General features: G+C 45.7%; 1 protein-coding gene across 1 annotated transcript in view; it reads right to left on the bottom strand.

Annotated features, from left to right (window-relative positions):
* Window positions 1-24598, bottom strand: part of COMMD6 (COMM domain containing 6) — a 351187-nt gene that overhangs the window by 225513 nt on the left and 101076 nt on the right. The window contains exon 3 of the mRNA XM_069639380.1: window positions 23140-23205. Coding sequence (XP_069495481.1) covers window positions 23140-23205 — 66 coding nt within the window. The remainder of the gene's footprint in view (window positions 1-23139; window positions 23206-24598) is intronic.

The raw sequence follows: 24598 nt of genomic DNA, 5'->3' as shown, positions 1-24598 counted from the left end.
GATGAATACAGAGAATGGGATATGAGGGTCTGGGACCCTAAGATACAAAGAGAGAAAATAAACAATGTATGCTTGGCAGGCGAGTAAACCAAGCAATGAAAGGATGGAACTGCGAGTCTGGGACCCATACCCCTATGAAACTCTGGAACCAGGGGAATTTAAGAGAAAACAGTGTCTGGGTCTCAGAAGAATAAAAGTAGGGGCTCCTCAAATACAGAAGTGCATGATCCCATTGGTAGTGTCTGGCAGGCAAGTGAACTAGACCTACCCTCTACGTGAGTGAGAAGAGTGGGATGCACGAAAGTAAGAACATTGTTTTGCATCATTGTGAAAGCTTGAGAAGGCCAGGGAAAGGGAGAGATTTCCCCCAGCACAGAGAACATTGTTTTTGCATCATTTGGAGAGCCTGAGGAACCCCAGGGGAGACATTCCGCTGGGAGCAAACATTGTGTCCCTGGAAGAATGCATTTTTTTCTTCATTAGCAACCAAAGACATTAGGAATTCCATGTTCGTGAAGAACCTTTTACCACCAACTGGAAATCGACAACGCACTTTAGTTTAAGTTATTAGTGTTAAGGTCAGAAGTAAGACTTTTTGAACATGACAGTTGACCGCATTTTCTATGACATCCCGACATTCTCATTAGTTTTCTTTGAGGTAGGGAAATTCCTCTTAGCTTTAGAGACAGAGAGGTACTTTTCCAACATACCAATTTCTTTAAATAAAAGTCTTTAACCAAGACCATGTCACCTCCGTGTGCCAGCCTTACTTATGGTGTTCGAAGTGGGATGCGGCCTGGTTGACACAAGCTGGGGGACCCCGAGAAATGTCAACCTAATCAGAACTCTTTCTAGCCCCACTATTTACAACATTGGAAAAGGGCAGACTCAAATCCCCTTCTCTACTAGTAGATTGAGCCCACTAGAAAGCAAAAGAAGCAAGTCTGGACCCTGTTTAAGCAGCTGTGACCCTTGGTGATATAACCAAAACAGATCCTTCACACCGTTCAGTACCCCTAAAGCACCAATAGAGTTCAACCTACCTAGTAGTAGGAGGAGCAGTAAAAAAATCCTGGGTTAAGGACTAATAGTTACCCCTACAGAAGCAGCAATAATTTGGGGCTCACCTTTACAGCCCTAACCTCCCAATCCATTTTCCCAGTTAGGAGGAATGTCGAGGGGAAATATGTATGACATTTTGAGTCTCTACAACTGCTGAATCCCTGGGAAAGACAAGATAATACTTTCCTTAGACCTTCCTCCTCTCGATCTGGTAATCTATTTAAACCCTTTTGTAGGGCGCCTAAGCCCACAGGTATTAGGGTGTGCAAACACAGGAAACAGCAACAACAAAAAAGACAGGACAGGTGACCAACGTGGGCAAGAGATTCAGAAGCGGGCAGGTTCTATTTCAGAGAGGCATGGCTGTAGAGAGCGTTCGTTGAAAAGAACAGTTTTCAATTTCCGGCAAAAGGGATTGTATTCCTTTACCAGCATGAGCTCCAAAGGCAAGGCATTCCAGATTTTCACGGCCTTGAAGGGGAAGGATCTTCCTAGACAACTGGAAAGAGTGGATTTAGGGATGTTGACCAGTGCCAAGGCAGAGGAACGCAGCTTCCTTTGTGGCTCATAAAAGGACACCAGTTCTTTAATATAGATTGGGCAGTACCATATAAAATTCTATGGGCTAGAGAGGCAGCCTTAAATTCCAGCCGGGAGGCCACAGGGAGCCAAAGGAGATTTCGCCGGCTATCAGAAATATGATCTCTTCTAGCTCTCTTCGTGTGAACTGCATCATTTTGAAGAGTCTGGAGGGCATGGCTGTTTTTCTTGTTGGCTCCAATTAATAAAGCATTGCCCTATTGTACAGTTTACCATATTGTACTCTACCTCTTAAGACTGGGTTACTTCTAGATAGTGTGCTGAAAGACTACAGTGTTGTACTCTGCCTCTTAAGATTGTCACATCTAGACATTGTGCCCAAGAGATATTGTGTTGCATCCCACGCTCTTAGTACATCTCAAATCCAGTTAGCGCACTTAAAATGTATTGTGTCGAATTCTAGCTAGAAAGACGGTGTCATATCTAGATGGCGACCCAATCTCGCAAAAATCCACCTCCCACACCCGCCCATATTACTAGAACCCTGCGCTCCCTCCCCTGTCCTCATCCAGCCACCACTAGCTCCCACCTTCTCGAACCCAACAACCAATCCTTCCCTGAGCACACCTGTAGAAATCCCCTCGTCCACCTCACTTCAGAATACGGCCACTCGCCCAATCCCACATCACCACGCCACATTGAACCCTAAAATCAGAGCCACACTCTGGCACGCCAATCACCCCCTCCTCGCAAACCCATCCTCCCCACCCCTTCCCACCCAAAATCATTGCTCCCAACCCTCCCTCTGACCTCTTCCGAGAACTCCCAAATACAACACGACATGACACCCCGCCCCACATCACACTCAAAAATCAGAGCCAAACTCTAGAAAGCCAACCACCTGCCGCCCCTGAAACCCATCCAGCCCCTCCATTCCCACCCCAACTCAACACCCCCCACCCTCCCGCTGACCGCTATTGAAAACTCCCCCAATACCCCTCGCCAGCACACCCCACCCACAATCCAACTCCCAAACCAGAGGAGCCTGCTAGCGCGCCAAACACCCCAAACCCTCACCTCCCTCAACCCCTACCCTCCCACCCAACTGCAACCATCCCACCCCTCCTTCCCCCCATACCTCAGAGCCCCCATCACCTATCCAATCTCATAAATGCGAAGCCCGCCACCCACAACCCCCTCCACCCTTTCCCGCCCCCCTTAACCTCTCAGCGACACCTGCCAACGACCCCCCCACCATATCCCTTTCCCTCTCTAAAAGCAGCTCGTCTAGCCCTCGCAAGAACTGTAGCTGCATCTCCTTTGCCCTATGACCCCCCCCCACCCCCACTGCACAGAAACCCTTGAAATGTAGAAAATGATCCTGGTCCACCTCCATGTCTGCCTACTCCTCACCATTTCTACCCAGCCTCCCAATCTCTCCCTCCCCATCCCTGCTACACTCACCCTTGCCCTGCTTACTCCCTCTCTCTCTTGACTTCTCACCCTGCACACCGGACCCCCAATCCTTCGAGACTCACCCGAGACCCCCCCCATTGCCCCCTCGACCAACGTCCATCTGCCCACTCGCTCGCGCCCCCTAATCTCTACCCACACCCCTCTCATATCCTCCTCCGCCCGCCTACTCTTCCCAGCTACCACATACCTGCCTCCACCCTCCACAACCCTTCCCCTCCAACCACCCAACACACCTCTCACTCACAACCCAACTACCTCCATGACCATACCCCACCCTGAAGTCAAGTGCATCCTCTTTAACGCCTGCTCTGTAGCGAAAAACAGACACAGAATCTTCGACCTCCTCTCCTCTGACAAACCTGACCTAGTCTTTATCACTGCAACCTGGTTCTCAAACAAATTTGCCCCTGTTGCACATGAGGCATTCCCCTGGCTACTACCTCATCCCACTCAACAGACCCTCAAGAGGAGGCGGCGTGGCAGTCCTCTTCAAATATCACTTCTCCGTCTCACTCGTAGATTCTCAGTCATGAATTCCATCATGCGAATCCCTCCTTGTCAAACTCTCACTACCGCTGTCCTTCTCCCACAGCTTCCAGATCTTTTACAGACCTCCTGGTTACAACAGACATTTCACAACCAACCCCTGTGACTCTGTAGCCACCATTCAAGTAAGTCACCACTCCCTGACTCTCCTAGGAGACTTCAATAACTGGTTGGACATCCCCACCAACCCCATGACCCATTCACTGGTCGACAGTCTTGATGCGCTCAACCTCATTCTAAAGGGCACACCCAAGATGCCATCTTCAGCTCCCATGACCTGATAAATCTAGCCACCCCCTTACCACTCATCTGGTCTGACCATTTTGTCAACCCTTTCTCCATCCTCTCCCCTGCCCCTACCCCCAACCCTCCGCCCCTCTTCACGGCAAATGCTGGAAAAAATGAATTCTTCCCTGACCTAACAGAAGCCAAGCTTCTCAATCCCCCCACAAAACCCCCCCTGATGCATCTTTAACCATTGACTCCTTCGACTCATGGTTCAATGACTCACTAATCCCGCTCACCCCTTCATCCCCCTCCTCCTCACGCCTTGGACTATTTCCCAAATGGTTTACCCCTGAACGGAGGAATACCAATAAACTCAATAAATCCCTGGAATGCAAATGGCGAGCAGAAAAAAATCTATCTCAGTAGATCCACCTTCGCAACTACAAAGCAGAAATCTGAAAAGCCAAAAAAGCCCACTACAACAATTGGATTCTCAACTGTGGAAACCACAGCAAAGAACTCCACAGAATCATATCTGAATTTGTCAAACCCGCTTGTACCTCTGCCCAATCTACCCCATCAAAATCACTCTGCGACTCCCTCTCCCTCCACTTCTACACCACTGCTCTCGACAGAACGACTTCCCTCAACAATAAACTGTCCGTCCTCTCCCTGTCCCAAATACCGTCCAATCCAACAACCAGCCCCCCGCCCGCCGCCGCAACCCCCTCCCTACCCACCTTTGACTCATTCAAACCAATCTCCAGAGAAGAATGTATTGACCTTCTATTTGCTCGCAAATCCTCTGGTTCCCCCCTAGATCCCCGCCCCGCCTCAGTCCTCAAAGAAATATTCTCGTCCACTTGCGCAGGAGAGCATGCAAGAACCATCCTAATTGACTCCCTCAGCTCTGGAATCTTTCCCAATGCCTTCAAAATTGCACATGTCAAGTCTCTTCTTAAAAAACCATCCCTTAACCCCCCCTTGACCCCAAAAGTTACCGTCCCATCTCGAGCACTAGATTCCTTGCAAAACTCATTGACCGAACTGCATACTCCCAATTTAACGCCTTTGTCGAATCTAACAACCTCCTTCACCCCGCCCAATCAGGCTTCAGACCGCAACATGGAACCGAAACCACTCTGGCCTCAATCTGAGACGATCTTAAGATCACTGCTGACTCTGCAGAATGCGCTGCACTAATACTACTCGACCTGTCTGCGGCCTTCGACACAATTAACCACTCAATCCCCCTTGACCGCCTCCACTCCCTAGGAATCCGTGGAACTGCTCTCAAATGGATCGCCTCCTTCCTCAACAACGGGAAACAAATAACCCTCCTCTGCCCTTTTGTCTCGGCTGCTCACCCAGTTAATACTGGAGTACCGCAAGGCGCCTGTCTATCAGCTCTCCTATTCAACCTCTACATGTCTACCCTCCCTGGAATCATCCGCATGCACTATATCCTGTGTTACAACTACGCTGACGATATCCAAATCATCCTTAAACTCCACAACTCAGACGCCAACTCTCAGCCCGACCTCGCAGCCTGCCTCCTAGATATCGACTGTTGGATGACAACAAACCACCTCTTCCTAAACCCGACTAAAACCGCAATCATGGTGTGCGGCAACACTAATCTTCTCCCACGTCCACTTCCTTGGCCCCCTTCCATAGGTCCACCACCCACACCCTCTTTCTCAGTAAAAAACCTTGGATGCACTATGGACTCTGACCTAACACTCTCCCGACAGATCAACAACGTATCTAAATCTTGTCACTACCATCTCAAAATTCTCAGGTGCATTTTTCCCTACCTCTCCTTCCCGAACAGACTTGCCGCCGTTATGTCCATTGTAATATCGAGACTGGACTATGCCAAATCCTTTCACCTGGGAGTCCCAGCATTCCACCTTAAAAAACTCCAAAGAGCGCAAAACGCTGCTGCTAAAATGCTACTACCCCTGGGTCCAAGAGACCACACCTCTCAAGCTCTCAGAACCCTCCACTGGCTCCCAGTTGGACGAAGGGCCACTTTCAAGGCCCTGTGCATCACTCATTGTGCAGTACACAGGACCGGCCCTCTATACCTGCAATATAAGCTAAAACCTTACCTCCCACCCCAAAGATCAAGCTCTGCCCTCCTTTTAGTGATCCAAGCCACCAACTCTGTTGGAGGATCCTTTCTCAGCATTGGCCCCAACCCTGTGGAACTGGCTTCCACCTCACATCAGACACACCCAAGACTATATGATGTTCGGCAAATTACTAAAAACATGGCTCTTCCCATAACACCAACGACAACCCTAACGATATGTCTGGACTCCCAACAACTCAATGACCAAATGCGCAATGAGACTCTCAACCATGTGTTCAATGACCTCTAATCCTACGCACAGGTTAGGATGGATGGATGGAATAGATGAAGGGAATAGATCGACGAAATGGATGGATGGAATGGAATAAATGTTGTGGATGCATGTATGGAGAGACGGATGGAGCGAACGGAGAGGATGGAGTGAATGGAACAGATAGACGTATGTGAATTGAAGGGATTGAATGTATGGTAGCGATGCATGTGGAAGACTGGGCTTGTCTCAGGTGTGCCGGCACAGGCACGGCAGGTCACCTAATTTGAGGAGCCTGGGACTGCTGGGCAATGTAGTTTCCTTTGCCAAGTAGCTCAAGCAGAATGCACAAAGCCAAATGTTGCTTTTGAAGTGAGTAGGCTAACCTCACATGCAGCCAGGCACACAATCCACAGAAAGTGATGGAAATTTGCAAGTATTTACAAAAGTACTTCAATTTCAATTAAAGCACACCAAACACACATTCAGTTTTGGCAGCAGCAAGATGACAGACAGACACAGAGACAGACACAGAGACAGACACAGAGACAGACAGACAGACAGACAGACACACACACAAAAAAGACCCTGTGCAGAAGAAAGGGCTGAGTGTATTACCTCTCTTGTCCTGTGACACAAACATCCAGGTCTTAATTTTGAATTTTTTAGACAAACCTATTATGATTTTAGGCGCGAGGTTTAGTTGAATATTTGATTTATGAGATTTTAAGTGACTATCCACGGCAACAAGGGAAATTTGTCACTGACTGAAAAATACTGCAAGTTAGACAAGGGAAAGGCAAGAAAGAATGCATAAGGCTCCTGAGGCTACGTCCTCGATGTCCCCCTACCAGGATGGAAGCCCTATAGAACATTGAGGAGAGAAGCAGAATTTCTGATTCTTGGGAATATCCTAACCTAACCAGATAGATTAGGGGAGGAAATAAAACCCCTACAAGTGGTTGAGTTCCTTGGTAAGTGGGTTTCTTTGTCTTCCTCATTTCACTTCAGTGAGGGACACGCAGACTTTCTGGTGGGGAATGGGATCAGCCCGAAGGGAACTGTTCCCTACCTTTAAACTCTCTCCTCCCATCTTTCCACCTAATAACAATGCCAATGAGGTTTAGATAAACTTAGAGCCAGTTAACCTGAGATCCATAGGGACCATCAGGGAGAATCCCCCTCTTGGGAACGAGACGCAGGAATTGTTTTAACCAAAACAGGAAACTGGAGGCAAACCTGAAAGCATTGGGCTTCCTGTTTGATAGAGAGGAGAATATTGTTGAACCATGGTTTGTGGTGGTTGTTGTGGAGTTTTGGGAATTTGAGGGGTGCAAATTTGTCAAGTGCCTGTGCGGTGATGGTGTTGTATTGGTGGAGCAGGATGAGGGATGTGCGTGTGGGGAGCGAGGAGTGGTACGAGTGGTGCTAAGGCCATGTCTGTAATGTGTTTGGTTTGTCTGACTGGGGGGCGAGAAGATGTGTGGCAGGTTGTTGTATTTTTTGTGGTAGTGTGAAGGGGATAGCAAAGTGGTCAGACCACGGTACCCAGATTTGATTATCCACAGAGACATGATCTTTGCTTGCAATCAAACGGTCCAGGTATTACCAGCAATGTGTGTGGGATAGGTGATGAGTTTTCTGAGGTCATAAGAGGCGAGTGGAGAGAGGATAGTCTTTAGTTTGGGATTGGTGTCTGGAAGGAAAGGAACGAAGGTTGAGGTCGCCAAGGTAGATGCTGTTGCAGGGGGAGGTATGGTTGTTAGTAGGGAAGTCAGTCCAGTCGGTGTGCAAGTTGGGATTGTGTGTAGGAGGGTGATAAAATGAGGTGGCAAAATTTGGGTTCTGGGTGTGATGGAAGGGAGCAATTGAGAGACAGTGCTTCAAAGGATGTGTATGGGGTGTGGGATTACTAAGTGTGAGTGTGTCTTTATATATAATGGCTAGGCTGCCAGCTTGTTTGTGTGGGAGGTCTCTGTGGTAGATGAGGTTGTGTGGGGGAAGCATGTCAGGGTTAATTGTTGTGTGATGGGGTTTGAGCCATGTTTCTATAAGTAAGTGTATATCTTGGGAGTCTGTGCTAATGAGCCCATTAATTTCAAGTGTGTGAGCAAGTGCAGCGTGGCAGTTGAGAAGAATGAAGATGTATGCAATTAGTTGTTTTTGTGGAGTGTTAGTTTGATTTGGATGTTGTTTGTGGGATTTGTGCAAGGCATTATTGTGGCAAACGGGGGCCAACAGGGAACACAGGATGAAGCAAAGACGGATTTAGCAGCAACCCTTAGCTTGTTCTTCTCTTGCTCTGGACTTGTACATCAATGATGGCGGTGACCTCATGTCCCCACTCCCTCCCCCACCCCCACCCCGATTCCCTCATCATTTATAATAAATCACTCCCCTTCTGGGCATTGGAGGATTTGGTTGCCATGTTTGGTCCAAGGAGTCTTGTGGCTCAGAAAAGCGCTAAATGGCAGCCAAGCAGAATAAGTGTTTCGGTGCTCCGATTCAAAGGCAAGGAGTGTTCAAAGATCAATGCATGAATGGAGATTTCCAAGGAGAAGATGTTACTCGTCTGAAGGCCTCTACCTGTAGTATTTGCCCCTTATCTAAGGTGTTGAAACATTACCGCAGTGGTAAGGTTCAAGGGGGCACAGCAAAATGGGATGTTTGGATGACAAAAATAAATGTATATCGGGTGCAGATTTAGTTAGACTTTAAGGGAGGCACCGGATGAGTCGCAGGTGAGCAGAATATGAGCCTCATACACGGTCCTGGAGTGGCCCACACAGTGCTTCACAGGGGTGGATGGGGCACACTTACACTTGCCTAGGTAAACAGAACAGGCCCACGTCAGTAATTCATCTTTCCCTTTATCGAAGAGGACATTGCAGGGCTCCACTCAGGGTGCTCGGTTCCATAATGAGAGGCAGCTTACTTGGTGCTATTGTCTGGTTCACACAGGGTCCTCCCCATATCAGGCCTGCAGCGCCATCTTAAGTTCACAGCGGCTTCAGTGGATGATGGAGGGACCGATCTGTGGTGAACGCCACTATATACAGAGTGCTTGTGGCCGATCACTGTGCCCTCAGCCATCCTCTCCTTTTTCGGTGTGGCGGAGGGGGCAGAGATCCCCAGACCCGCATAGCGAGCCGACAAAGCATGTTACGTGGCGCTGAGCTTTGCCACCCCTCGGTTGGCAGCATTTCACCCATGTAGCGATTGAACTGAGGTACTTGGACAGTCAGAGTAGTTGATTAATGCTCCCAATATCTTTGTACCAAGGAACAGAGTCCCTGGTTGGTACCCTATATATACCTTTACAAACCTACTACCTGCTATGTTGTGTGAGAGGTATGTCTGCTTAGATTCACCCAAACTCACAGTGTTGCTATTTTGGCCCTGACACTAGAGGGAATATATGCTCTGGGACACTAAGCGATTGGGATGAATTGGGTCAACTAGTGTATTTTAAGGCAAGAAAGAGATGGCAGAACCAGTTCTGTGAAAACTTGCTTTCCCTTAGTGCTGGGTTCCACAGTTTGTGCAGAAGCCTCTGTGTCCCCTTTCTCAGAAACAAATATTCTTGGAAACATAAGCTGGATGTCTGAAAAGTTGGGAGAGTTACCGGCTTGAGTAGGCATGAACCGGGGGAGACACTGTAGCTCTTAAAGCAAGCAATTACAAAATTCATACATCTATATTGCAGATTATAGTTTGTATAATATGTTGTTGGACAACCTTCTCAACAATTCTTGATAATGATAGTTGATAAAAGCCTTTTGTATTTTTCGTGTATATTCTGTGGGCCATTGTCTTGCAGTAATTCAATTGTGCATTTTATGTTTACGTTCTAATTTTCTGTTTTAGATGTTAATGTCTGTATTTTAATACATAGAAAAGCGAGAGAATTTAACACGCATAAAGGATAGATAGCATTTCTAAAGAGCTTAGCTACAAATGAAATTTGTAGCACAAATAAACAGGTCACTGTTTGGAAGATTGATTGTAGAATGAATGGATTTCTGGTTCTGAAAGTGAAAAGCAATACAAGCACAAGCATAATCTGTGTGCCGCACTCTGTGTGCGTGTGCGTGCATGCATGCGTGCGTGCGTGCGTGCGTGTTTTTCCTCACTTGGAATAGAAGAGGCCACATGCTGTGACCCCACAAGTCCAGGCCTCTGCTCCATTTGGCAGAATTGTGAAGTGCTCTGGCGAGGAGCCATTCCAGCATCTCTGCAGCACAGTGTTTTCTGTGTGTTTATTATACTGACTAATTTTAGAAGTTTGAGCAAATTTAGGATTGCGTATTGTTTGATTTAGGCACCTTATGTTATGTAATTGCATATTTTCATTTTAATCAAATTCTTCCATGGTGCTGCTCCCTTCTCACAAACTGAAGGTCAGTCATTCATGAGGTTTGGCCACTGTTAGGGAGAATTCTCTCTTTAGGCTGAATTTCCTAACCTAGTGAGTCCCCCAGCAGCTTTGCTGGATTTCTGCAGTTTGTTTTTCCTCCTGCCAAGAGTGAGACTCTTTTTCTCCCACTCTTGGACATGATTTATGGTATTCCTTTGACTGGTAATGTGTTTTATGGGCTATGGGGTCCTTTACTCCATAGGGTCTCATGTGTTTTTACTATGTGTGTTACACAGCACCCTCTGTGCAGTAACACAGGGGTGTCATAGTGACACCCCACCATAGACTCCATACTCTGGGACTGACTACTGTCTCCCAGGGCATGTAAAGTCACCATTGACTTTACTAGTCCCAAATTATTAACAGAAACCAGTACAAACCATCATATTGTGGACCTACTGGTCTGGGCAATTCGATTGCGATGGGGTCTGTTAGTCGAGGGGGCACGTCTCCGTCCCCCCTGATCGAGTTTTGGCTGGTGGCAGTGGAAACTACTTTTTATATTCGACCGCGAATATTTCCCTATGGGATTTTCCCATTGTTCGAGGCTACCAACTTTAATTATTTAATTCTCATAGCCTCGAACATACCGCCGGTTTATTTAATTAATATTAATTCTCCGGTTGGTATTTTTTGCCAAGACTCTATTCTAAAATGGCGTTTGTGTTCTCCTCTGCGACTCCAACCCAAGTCGAGCCCTTTGTTCCACCTTTTGGCGGGCTTCTCCACAGAAGCCTCCAAAAGTGGTGCCACACTGTCTGGGTACCACAGGGGGTGTGGGAGGGGGTTTAGGCACCCTGGACTGAGTTACCTTGGTAACTCAAGTCGCACTCTTGTGTGATTGGCCCAAGTGGTGAGCCGGCTGGCTCACCACTTAGCATGTTTGATTGACAGCTAGGCTGAGTGAATGGGGGTATGCTGGATAAAAGCAGGGCTTTGGGGACTGGAACTTCAGAAGTCGCCACAGGACCTGAGAATCCGACAAGTGAGAAGCTGAGCCGACCTACCACGACAACACCACCGGTGGAGCCCTGCAGAACCGACTCACCACTTCCCGACGACAGAGAAGATCTCCCGGCTGGAGAGGTTTCTTCCCCTGACTGGTGGGCACAACCAGTTTACCTTTCTTTCTTCGCACCCCAGACTGGTTTGTGGTCGAACTGCCCGTGCCAAGCACCCCGGCGGCCGGATAGCCACTCACCACTGAACCGCGAATCAACGGATCGCTCCTTGTACCTGAGAAACTCCGCGGCTGGTTTCTTCCCTGGCAGTGCAACAGACTCCTGTCTTCCCCCACGACGAGATCCTCTCTTCCCCCGGACGAAGCACCAACTTGCATCCGCTGCCAGGAACAACTGCCCCCGCTGGAGTGTTCTCACCACTTTAAGGTACCGTGTCCGCCAGGCCTCCCTTTCTAAAGATTGCAACAAGGTAATAATAACTCTTTAACCTTCTGGACTGGGCTGGCCGCCTTGACCCTCTAACTGGTCCCTTTCTTTGGTCGAACTCCTTTTTGAACCATTACAAGACTTTTGTGCACTGCAACCGTGTGACCTTGGACACATTTCGTTTCGATCCTCTTAAAGCGGATCCGGCCTACTGACTCGGAATTCACGGTTTTACTTTGCCTTCCTCTCTTGTTCTGTTCTTGTAAAAGTGTCGAGATCTGTTTCAATTTGTTCTCTGCTTTTCTCTCCCTTTTTAAAACAAACTATTAGAGTGCCATCTACGTTAAGCGCTCACCGCTGTCTGAAAATAAGTGGGGCTTTACTTAAGACTTGTCTAATATTCTTTTAAGGGAGTGTATATCTTTTAGTGACCGTGTTTTTGAATTGCTTACTATTAGTGCCTGTGTGTTTTTCTAGATGTGGGTTTAAATAAATAATTATATCTCTTTTACACCAAGCCCTGGTCAGTGTTTACTTGTTCTATTGTGTGCTCTTGACCTATTGTGAATACTCTGTATACTGCCTAACTCTTCTTGAGGGAAGTCTGACTGCTCAGCCACAGCTACCAAGTTAATCTGTGTGGTACAGACTGCTACCAAGTGGGTTTACTGCCAAACACCTGTAGTCCTAAATCTTTTGCAGTGGTCCCAGAGGGAACTGCACAGGTTTCTGCCTAACGGCCACCAAGGAAATGCTCCAACACCAGGTTAGAACTCAAGTAAACCCATTGTGTTATCATGTTACCTTTGGCCTTGGTATCCCAGTTTGCAGCATCTTGCACAATGTTGCCTTTCTCAGTTTTCTCTGGGAACTAGGACTCATTATCACAGTATGCACTGTTTTAACCAGTATTGCCATCCGCAGTTCATTCACTAAAGTACTGGATAACCAGTATGCAGAGTTTCTCACGGCAATGTCTTTCTCACTGTACTTCTTTTCCAAGGTGGTCTGGGCCCCCTATTCTAGATCCTCATGTCCAGCTTTACCCACTAGGCTTCTACTCATTTCTCTTAGACTCCCAACTCTGATTCTTGTTTGCTCATTCCCAACTGTGCCCCTGTCAGACCCACCACTCTGTGGTCTCTTATGGAAGCGGTGGCATCTGTTGCGGAGCGTGATGCCATTACGACAGATACTGCTATTGTTTTGCCGGTCTAGTTGTTTTCAAGATAGCGACTACCGACGGCACGCCGCAAACCATCACTCCTTCAAAACTGCTGCAGACACGGATCTTGCTGCATCTGAAACACATATTTCCTGCCCAACGCTGTTTCCCTACTTTTGCTAAATGTTCCTGCTCTGTTTGGATTCTGATTTCCTTCTCTTCTCATCCTGAACTTCTGTTTGATTTCCGAGACTACTCCCTCTCCATCTTATTCCATCAGACGGTGACTGTTTCTTCTGCCCTGTTTGCTGCATTCCATCGGAAGCATCCAGCCTTCTTTCGCCTTTATCCTGAAATACTCTGTGTAGCTGCCTTCCTGCCTTTGATTTTCCTTGGACCTTCCTGACCTTAGATTCCACCGGCGACCTAACAAACTCACCGCTCCCTACTCCACTGGATACTTTTCTGGCTTTGCCTTTTTCCCTCCTGGACTTGGCTCACAGGTTCCTCCCCTGATTTCCTAATCAATCCTGGGAAAGGGGTGAGCAATCTGAAGTGCCCTGTACCATATCGTCTCCTCTGAACACCAGTTTGGTGAGTAGAAATTGTTATTCTTACAGCCCCTTATTGGCACGCAGGCTATAGGGGTTGATCTATGACCTGTCCCTCTCACCCCGGTTTACTTCTCCCTCACTCTGCTCTCACCTCATTCCACATATCAGTGCTTGTCTAAAGGAAATATTTTGCTTGGCTGAATTGAGTAATATTGCTCACTTACCCACCACTTTCCTAAGCCAACAGCATTCCCCTGCTCTCTTCCTCGGCAGAGGCTGGTGTATCCTCCTCTGTGCTCATCGGTCCTATGCTGGACATTCAGTTGCCAGTCTGGAGAAGGCCTTGGTCACTGGATCTTCGCCAGTTCTTTTTGCAGTGGGCCGACTCTCTTCACATTTCTCCTCCTTGTGCCAATTTTGCAACTTGCACACCCACCACACTATCGAGATGTCCTATTTTTGCGATTGGAAAGAACAAGAGTTATGCAGCTCGGCCACAGAAATAGGGCTGTGATTGATGGCTCTAGATCATTGGTCTTTGCTCATAAATAAAGCAAATCATGCACTGCTTCACTTGTTGGTGCATGGCCTACTGTGCTCTATCATTACTCAACACAAAAGCCAGGAAACTATAGTGAACTCGACTCCTGTTATTTAAGATGACAGTTCTGAATTGTTGCATGAATAAATGGCACTTGATAAGAGACTATACAATGCAGTTTAATGTAATTATCTTCTCAAAGCATGTGCGTGTATCATGCAAGCTGCTAAAATAGCTACCGCAAGATAAAAAGGCCTAACCCTGGACAGCAGAAAGATTACATAGGATAGTCAATTTGGGTGAAATCAACAAAAAGTCTTCTAGGTTAAATGCATACAATTTTTAAAAGCCCACATTTCCTGCTCTCAGCATTTTACATCATGCCTGGTCTAAATACAGAAGTGAACATAAAGGCAAGTGTGATAATACATCTCTATATGCGGACTTCGGTCCCTGCTCGCTGTGTGTAGTCATACATTGCATTTTCTGTACTTTACAGAACTTTGACAAATACGTGGAACAAGTTCATTATAATGCATCGTGCCAGCAGTTCTTGATACAACATGCGCATGGCTCATGCACATTCATAGTTTGTCATAGCAGCCTGAACCCACAGATTTGAGTCAATTACGTCATTGTGAGGGAGGTCATAAGGGTAGGCATCATATCAACACCCTGTACACTGTCTCCACCCAGATCAGACAATTACCCTGCCCTTTCCACTCTATGAAGATTTCCATCACCCGACGGCTGCCAAGGACAGGCTTACAGCGAACATCTCCTCCACTCAACCAGGTTTTGAAGGTAATTCATCACATGCTGGATGCCAATATACTTCATACTGAGAACCTGGGTTCTGCTGTGCAAGGTACAGTGCACATCAGAGTAAGGCAGGAGTATCTTATTTGACCACAATGAAGCAGTGCCAGGAGTGAAAGCAATAATGAGTACTGGAAATATAATGAAAGACTGTGAGAAACTTGGAAAAAGTACTAATGTTTTTGCAAGATTTCGGGCCCACTTTACACCACAGTATTAATTCCAGCGTTAAGCTGTGCTAGCTTTGCTAGATCACCGCTGACTAGGCGACTACTGAGCAGCTGGCCCTCCTAAACCATAAGAATCTTCCTTTGTCAGTGATAGATCAGTCTCAAAGGAAAATGATGGGGAAAAAGTAATCTACTGTGAAGGCATCATGAAGTAAGAAACAGACAACAGATTCACTTTTCTTAACAAAAGGATTTGTCTCAATTGTCAGGATGGAGTAACTAAGGGCAGTCTATGTCATTACGTTCAACTCAAAAGTCTGTGTCCAAAACCTATACTTGCTCTCACAACTAAAGATATACAATCTATAGGGATGTCAGCACTAATTCAAAATAAAGTTCTGAGCTTCGTTCAGCTCTGGCTTGTTTTCAACTTCACCTTCCCCAAGTTCAAAATAGTTTCAAGAAGCCTCAGGGTTCCCTTCCCCAAGTTCAACACAGTTCAATGATATCTTGGGGTTCCCTTCCAACAGAATTGCAATCAGTTCAAGTCTCTTGACTTTGAATAATACTTCCAGTTTAAATTTGTAATCCTTTAGGCTCTTTAATAGTTCAAACAGACGATTTCTTTTACTTCAGCACTTATTATACAACACAGCCTTTGTATCTTGGCTTTCCTCGGTTCCTTCCCAACTAGGGGCTACTCGGTCTAGGTGCAGGTGTCGGGACACACACTCCACCCATTACAGGTCACACAAACTATAACCCTTGGCAATTTGTGATGCTCTTGGTTCTTTCTAAAAAAAATAAAAAGATAGGGTCACTCAGTCTAAGCGCAGTTGCTGAACCACTGTCATGGCCACAGGCCCCAGAACACAGAAACCACACCATCTAGCGATGGGGGCAATGGGTCACTTGACTCACTTGTCCCTTTGGGACCCATAAACACAGGGGCCCTGGCTGGACTCCGTCCTGGCACCTTTGTCACGAGTCTCATATAGAGATGTGAGCAGGAACACTTTATTTCAGTGCAAGAGTGCATTTACTTTATTTCAGTGCAGGAGTGCTTTTATTTTACAAGAACTTTCCAGGAGCTGAAAGCCTTTATTCCAGAGAACATCCTCATGTGCTGACTCATCGGGTGTGGCAGGCAGGCTGAACCTGGTGGGCGTGGCTTCAGAAGCTCAGCTATATAAGCTGCTCCATCCTTAGGGCCAGTGCTTCGCATTACTGTGCACTCGAGTGCAACGTGACGCTCACCGCCGCTTGGATTAGTTTACTTACCTTTGAAACCAGGCGTTCTCCTGCATACTCACCTCCAGGAAACCCGTGCTTCATCGCTTCATCTGCAGACTCATCTCCTGACATCCAGTGATCTTGATCCCGACGCCGCAGTACCGCGCTCCGCATCCACGAACTCGGAACCTGTGAAGAAGAAGAAAGACAAGGTTAGAAAATCCATCCTAGGGCCGCGCTGCATTTGAGCCCTGCGCGCCCCCTTGTTAACAACTTACCAGCTACTGTACCGCTGCAGCTTCGTCCCTCGTTCCCTCTAGCTGCCGCCTCGAGGTCCGCAGCTTCTGCCGGGCCGGCAACATCACCTGCAAGGGAAGAAAGCAAAAGAGCAAGCATCAAAAGCGGAACGGACAGCAATACAAGACAACAAACTTTACAATACAACAAAAACAGACGAGGAAAGACAAAGGCAAACAGGAACACTTACCTGAAGTATAGTGGCTTAGTCGCAGCAGGACTGGACTACCATGTGCAAGGGACCAGTGAAGGAACTCGGTCCAGATCATACAAGCGCCCCTGCCAGAAGCAGCAGGGCAGATTGCTCGCCAAAACTAATCCAACAGGAGCAGTTCCCAGCAGCATCACCTATTACCATAAGTCACCACATAAGCGCAGAGGGCGAAGTCGGACCCGAGCGACCTCACCCCCGGGAGGGCTGCAACCGTGCCCCAACGCCTCCGCAGAGATCAGGTGAGCGTAACAACCACACGGTTCACCCAATGTAGGTCACGCAACCGATGACCCGTGATACTTGGCTATCAACTTGTGCATCTTCTTTGCCAACCTGTATCAAATGTCAACACTCAATGCCACTTTTGTTTACCAGTCTCCTGGTTTTGTCACCACATGCCTTCTATTCCTTGGATATCTCTGTGTGCACATTTGTTTTAGACTTTCCTTGATACAATTTGTATTTCAGACATTTGGTCAGGCCTTTTGCCAACACAGGCTTCCTCTCTGAACCTGTGTCAGTAATCAACATTTGCTGTAGTTTTCTCCTTGGCAGTCTTTTGGCTTTGCCACAACTTGTATTCAACTCACTCTGTGGTGTTCACCCTTTTCCTCCACCTTGCTTTCACATTGCCCATTAAAGTTCACCAACTTGCCTTTCACACTTGCTTTTCACTTAATCCATAAGTGCTTTGTTCATAAATGTTTAACGGTTTTCACTGTGTTCATAACTGTACATCATTTGCTTTTCACTCGTGCTGTATTTGCACATAATTTCCATATCTTCTCTTTAGTTCGATATTCAATAAATGTTGTTGCATTTCAAAAAGTACTTTGCAGTTTGTTCGGTATTCAATATTCTTCCATACGGTCTCCAGACTCCATTCCTAGAAGTTTCAGTTCGATCAGTAATAGCAAATGTCCAATTCCCGCCCCTGGCGTGCCCCGGCACGCGTGTTCCCTTTCTCATGCAAACCGGTGCTCGGCCACACCTCCGGGCGTCTTCCTTCTTTTCTCCGGCTTCCACTCGCTGCCCTGTGAACCTTGCTGCAATGACCCATGGCAATTCAGAGTCTTCTGTGTTTCCCAGCTCCTGCTGGGAACACGCGGCACAGGGGCCTGTAGGGGCTCCAACCCCCTCATGGCACATTCGAGTCGAAGTGTTTCTCGCCAGCCTGCTCCTCGCCTCATAGTCGTGTCCTTCTCACAGGCAGGTTCCCCTTTACTTTATGCCAGTCTCTCATTTTATGCACCTGTGCCCTCTCAATTGGTTGCAGGTGCAAGTCCTTTGCCTGACCACAGTTGCACCTATTAATGGGACAGTATTCAGATAACGGGTATGCTTTGTCGCTCTGCACCACAGTCATAGGAAAATAAGGTGAGCATGCATGTGGTAGTATAACTCAAATTTAAGAAATAACAGAAGGTAATGCCAAATTTATGACCCAGTAGAGCCCAGTTTGGGCATCTCAGTACGACCTTGCAAAAAATAGACCCCAGTTAATGTTAAAAAGAAAGGATTTATGGGATACTGCACCCTTGACATCAAACACTAAATAAGGTATTGGGACGCAGTTATGTGTGATTAATCTTGTTCAGTTATACTGATTGTTATTTTCCAATACCTCTCTCTCCGTAACAAACCTCCTGTCGCCAATCTCATGTTATCCATTTGTCTTTTTATTTAAAAATGTTCTTACTATTTATTTTTCCTTTTGTGTTGCAACATTTTAATTTCTTAAACTTTGACTTATGATTTTCATTTATGTGCGGGGTCTCGACATTTTTTGAACTGATACCCATTATTTACTATTTTGCATATTGATACTGGTTGGCACTATGATGTAATATTTTATTCTCATATAACATGGTTGATATGAATAGCCCAGTTTTGAAAAAGGCCCAAGTAAGGCCGAAACACTTGTCAACATATGGGCATTTCAGAGAAGAAAATGTGCACTGGCATTTAAGTCTTAGACTTTGGTGCATTTTTTGAATATTTGACAAATTTAGCACCACTGGGGTACCTCACAAGAAAGTTTATTGATGAGACATGCCTGACCCTCATAATGGTTTTCCTCCATAGTCCTTTTCCTCGTCTCTGTACCAAAGTGGTGAAAATGACTAGAAGTGTGCATTAATCCTAGTTGCCTCCTCCTCGTCGCAGTCTTAAAGGCATATGATTGTGGGACAGCTGGTGTGACGAAAGGGATAAAAACTGAACAACAGGGTGTATTATTTCTGGTTGTTTTCACTCTGGTTTGGGATGGGTTTGATAGGTCTTGAAATCAACAAAAGGAGTTTGAGGTGTGTTTACCTTACCCATATAAAGAGGTCCTCCTAGTTGCTCTCTTTCTTATCCTTTTATAATAATGGTATTTCCAAGGGTCATTTTGAAAGGAAGGAAAGGGGAGCGGTCAACAGTACCCTATAAAAGCTTCTGGGACTGAAGGTCAATTATGAAAAGGGAATACTGTGTCTCACCTAAGGACACCTTACCTCCATTCCCCAAATCTCATCCACCCAGGGGATCCTCCCTCGCATCTCCACCCCCAGGGTTGGGATCCAAAAGCGATGGCCTTTCCCTGGCCACCTGAGCAGAGGATGTTGGGGAGAAGGAAGTGAGGACGCCCTATGGTGTCTCACACTACTTACCCTTTCCTTCCTCATGGCCAAATCTTTCAACTTCTGGGTTTGTGAACCCCAAAGAAGTCCTGCATGAATGGGTCACATTTCTCAGTTTCCAAGGGTCAGTGGTGAGGGTATGATGCTTCAAGTATTAATGTGGGAGTGCTTCCCCTGGCACCTAAAACATTGACTGCAAACATTGACTGCAAGGGTAACCTTCTATTTTTGGAAAAAGCCCTGGTCTTATGGGTAAGAGGAAGGTGAACTTCTTTAACATTTTCTTTAAATATTGGCAGGCAAGATATCCCTAATCTTTTTTATTTGTACTGTTTTATTATGTTTGCTATGTTATTAAAAAGGCCATTTGGAAGACCATCAACATTGTTAGGAGTCAAAGGTACACAGCATAGCCAGAACATTAGATAAAGTCGTACCACATTTTCCTACAGAAAACTAGCCCAGTCAAGAAATACAATGTGTAAAGAAAAAAAATGCTTCCAATTCATATTGAATGGTGTGGAAGCAACATAGGGGGAGAAAACATATAAAGGCATTGCACACCAAGATGGGAGTGGGGGGTGTTGGAGGACACAAAAATGCTTACGCATACAGATCCCTAAAGCAGTTCCAGACTGGTTTTTAGTCCTCCATTCGTATGTTTGTGTTGTACATTATTTTTTCAAAATTAGAGAGGCAAAGGAAGTCTGGGAGCTAAGTGTAATTTGTTTCTTGGTTACCGCTAGGCTCGAAGGCAGCCAAAGTCTGTGTGGAGTTACCGTTTGGAGTCTAGCCAAGTCTTGAAAGTGTTTAGGGACACTCATATAGAGCACAAGGCGTATCCACAGAGTATCTCACTCCAGAACTGGGTGTTCCTTTGACAATCCCACAACATACATGATAGTGCATATCATTACTTGAACTGCCTACACTTAGGATTTGCGGAGCACTGAACTTTTTTTAGATGCTGCCTGGTTCACAATGTCCTTGGGGACTGGAAATGGGATGCCCTTAGGTAACACAGTATTCCGCATCCTCCTTTCAGGAGAGAGCCCCTATCCAAGAAGTGGTTTTGGGATATTGTTCACCATGTCCCCTGGTTTGGGGTACCTAACATTACTGAGACGAGGAAGAAACTTTAGTAATGAACACCAATTACTCCCACCACTTTGGTAGTGGGACGAGGAATATGCATGAAGGTCAGGCATGTCCTTATACACAGTCAGGCAGCCTTAATTAATGGAATACACCTGCAGCCCATTAACAGACCACAGGTGTATAAGAAGTGGACTGCAGAAGCACAAGAGAACAGAGGCAGCAGCAAGGCAAGAGGAAGACATAACAGAAGGGGCCGAGATGCCGACCAAGATCCTGGGAGTACTGCTAGTGGGACTTGCAGGATGGAGAAACCTCGGAAGGGAAGGCAGGCAACAGGCGCTGCCGTGGAGCAGAGGCAGAGCTGCACGCAAGAGCTGACGTAGCTGAACTAAGCACTCAGCAAACAGGCTTTCCTGCTTGGGGAAAAGCCACCCAGAGGAGCTGCCGGGTTCTGGTGTCAGGGACACTGAAACCACCAAGGCAATCCAAGGGACTGTAAATACAATACCGTCCACGACAGTAAGCAAAGTTGCCTTTATTGAACACCGAATTGAATGAAACAAGCAAAACTGCACCTATTGAATATCGCATTGAATGAAACGGGTAAAGATGCATTTATTGAATACTGAATTGAATGAAACAAACTAAGTTGCATTTATTGAAAAAAAGGCAGACTATTACATTGAATATCAAACTGAATGCAAATATCGAACCTCCTAAGATTGAACTACGAACAGAAAGAAAATAGGAAACTAAGTTGAATGAATTAACTGCAGAATTGAAGTCAAGGCTCATCAATTGTGTGTTGTGGAACTGCCTTTAAGAAACCACTTGTTTAGTGAAGTTGTGGATCTGCATTTAAGAAACCACTGGTTTAGCTGAATATTGAACTACTCAAAGAGAACTTGAAGTTCCTGGTTGCGTGACCTGTAATGGGTGGATTGTGCAATCCATCAACTGCGCCCAGACCAGAGAACTCCTACATGTTGAATAAAGAACTGTTGAAAGTAAATGCAAGGTTCCTAGTTGCTCGACCTGTAATTGGTGGACCGTGTGGTCTAACAACTATGTCAAGACCAGAGAACCCCAATAAACTAACAAGGTAACTTGCTGTTATATATCAAAAGGAAAGCTACCATTGGTGTATACCTTGACTTGGGGAAGGGAACCCTGAGCTGTAGAGAATTGTTGAAACACAGTCTAAAGAACAAAGCTTCAAGATATTTCTTTTTGTGATAACTTTTGACAGTGAACTTGGGGAAGGGAACCCTGAGACCTGCTGCCCTGGAACTATATTTAACGTGGGGAAGGGCATCCTGACATTAACAAAAGTGTGGAACTTTATTACTTCAAGTCCAACAGAAGGTAAATTGAACATTGTGACATTTGGGGAAAATAGGCTGAAGAATAAGTCTGAGATGGAAACAGTTCTGAACTTTACTTTTGGAACACTGCTTAGTTTATGGTTGACTTCCCTACACTTTGTTTTGTCTTAGTTGTGAGGGCACGCATAGGTTTTGGACACAAACAAACTTTTCAGTTGAACCAAATGACACAGACGTGCAGTTTCTTCAGGTGGGAAAATCCCACCTTAGCACAGGGCAAGTAAGGCCTTAATCCATCCTGACATTTTCTTTAATAAAAGTCTTTTTATAGGTTGTAGGTCAACTGGTCGAATCTAAACGGTCAACAGGACAAATGGTCGACACCAAAAGGTCGGCAGGTCAAATGATTGAATTTTTTTTGTTTTGTTTTTTCTATTTTTTTGGGGGGATCCCTCCCCCAACCTCCTTTTTTTTGCCAAAAACCCCTTTTTCCCCTAAACGAAAACCTAAAAAAATATATATAACTAAAAAAAAATTCGATCATTAGTCCTGTCGACCAAATTGTGTCGACCATTTGTGTGTCGACCATTTGTCTGTCGACCATTTTACTAGACACCCTTTTTATACATTTAATCTGTTGTCTGTGTCTCCTTCCATGATGCCAATCTCACAAGCCCACACAGCAAACAGTGTGCAGAGACTCACACAGGGTAAACATTTCACCTGGAGTGTCATTACGCGGAGGGAGCTACAGTTTCTCAAGAGGTACACATAACATTTGCATCTTCGGTGAGGAAATCATCAGGGCAAAAGTGGGGTAGACCAGTTTACAAAATAAAACAGAAGAAACTTGCATTAGAGGTGTTGGATGGGATTTCATAATTTTCATTCAAGAATCAGGGTCCTGCAGGGCCTGTGTTTATTGAAGTCAGGCCTACGTTGCAAAAAGGGGGACTCAAGAGGTTTGCTGAGGAAGCTGGTTGTGAATGGCGACAACTGTTGGAGAACAAGCTTTGTAGGGCACAAAAGACACCAATAAAAGATTTGACTTTTCTTTCAAATGTTTACTATTGACGAAACAGTATGAAACAGACCTGGCATAGTTCCGCGACATCAACACCTGGGATGTGACGCTGAAGATGCTGAATAACGTGAATGCACTGAAAAGAGAAAATTAAAATGGATAGTTAGAATTAATAGATTTTGCTCACTTACTATTTTAATACAATATCTAGCTTCAGTAAAAAATCTGGTACGCAGGAAGAAAAATACGATATCCAGAGGAAAGAAATGTATGTAACATTCTTTTCATGTATTTTATGAACAACTTAATATTTCCTACTTAACCCCAGTTTTCTGAAAATGAACAGCAATTTGAGGAATTGCTATGAGGCGGCAGGGAATGAAGCTCAAATAATGCCTGGATTACTTAGCATTACTGGAGCTGGTTTTCATCGGGGCTGATGCCCTTAAGTTCAAGGATGATGTAGCCCAATGACGATTAAAGGTGTGACAGGAGGGGGCAGAGATGTAGGCAGACCAAAAGAGTCAGTAAGACCCATATCACCATCAGCCTCATACCCTGGGCCAATGCCTTGGAGTTGCTGCACAAATGCTGTCCTAACACCTCATGATGGTCATTTACCTGGCTGAGGGAAGGTGGACCATTCTTAGATGTAGCAAAAAGAAAAGTGCCTATGACCTCCTGGTCAGATGCCATTTCTCTGGGTTTAGGAGAAACCCATGCTTTGTTCACAATTCCGTGGTTCTCAATAGATCAGATTCTGGGCTCTCATAGGTGACATCCTGCATAAGCGTGTCCTCCAAGTACAGGAAGCCTGGGTCTCTGCAGCCGAACCTACAGGGGGACCAAGATCTTTTGTAAGAATCTGGGGGGTGAGCAGAGACTGACCGTAAGGGATGAGAACTGGAAAGGACCACCCAGAACAGCAAATTATAAAACCTTCCAGTGCTTGGGATGAATAGGAACATTCTGATATGAGTCCCCGAGGTCGATGGATGCTAATCAGGCTCCTCTCAATTTGAGGGAAATAATCCTAGACAAGGATCCCATCTTGAATTGTATATTGTGAAGGCATCATGAAGTAAGAAAGACAACGGATTAAATTTTCAAAAATTAAGCGTTTATTTCTCCAATGTCAGGGTCATGATTTATGGTAAAGTAATTTGTGATATGTTTATACACATAAATAGTTATTTTGGTTAAAATTGTTACTAGGATGGTTTGTGCATTCATAGATGTATGTATCCTTGTGTCTGCAATTGATTGATTTTGTTGAAAATAAAAATAAAGAGTTTAAAAAAAATGTTTTATCTACTTCAAAAAGGCAGGATGGAGTAAGGCCTAACTTGCCCTATGCTAAGGTGGGATTTCCCTACCTAAAGAAACTAAGGATAGTCTGTGTCATAATGTCCAACTTAATAGTCTGTCTGTGTCCAAAACCTATACTTGCCCTCACAACTAAATCTATACAATCTGTAGGGATGTCAGAAACCAAAGAAACAGCCAGGCCTCCAGTACTTTTTATGCAT

The sequence above is a fragment of the Ambystoma mexicanum genome, chromosome 7q (genome assembly GCF_040938575.1).
Source record: "Ambystoma mexicanum isolate Mex_15411 chromosome 7q, UKY_AmexF1_1, whole genome shotgun sequence".
Lineage (NCBI taxonomy): Eukaryota > Metazoa > Chordata > Amphibia > Caudata > Ambystomatidae > Ambystoma > Ambystoma mexicanum.
Note: the sequence above shows the minus strand (reverse complement) of the source record. Positions and strands in the feature narration are given on the sequence as shown.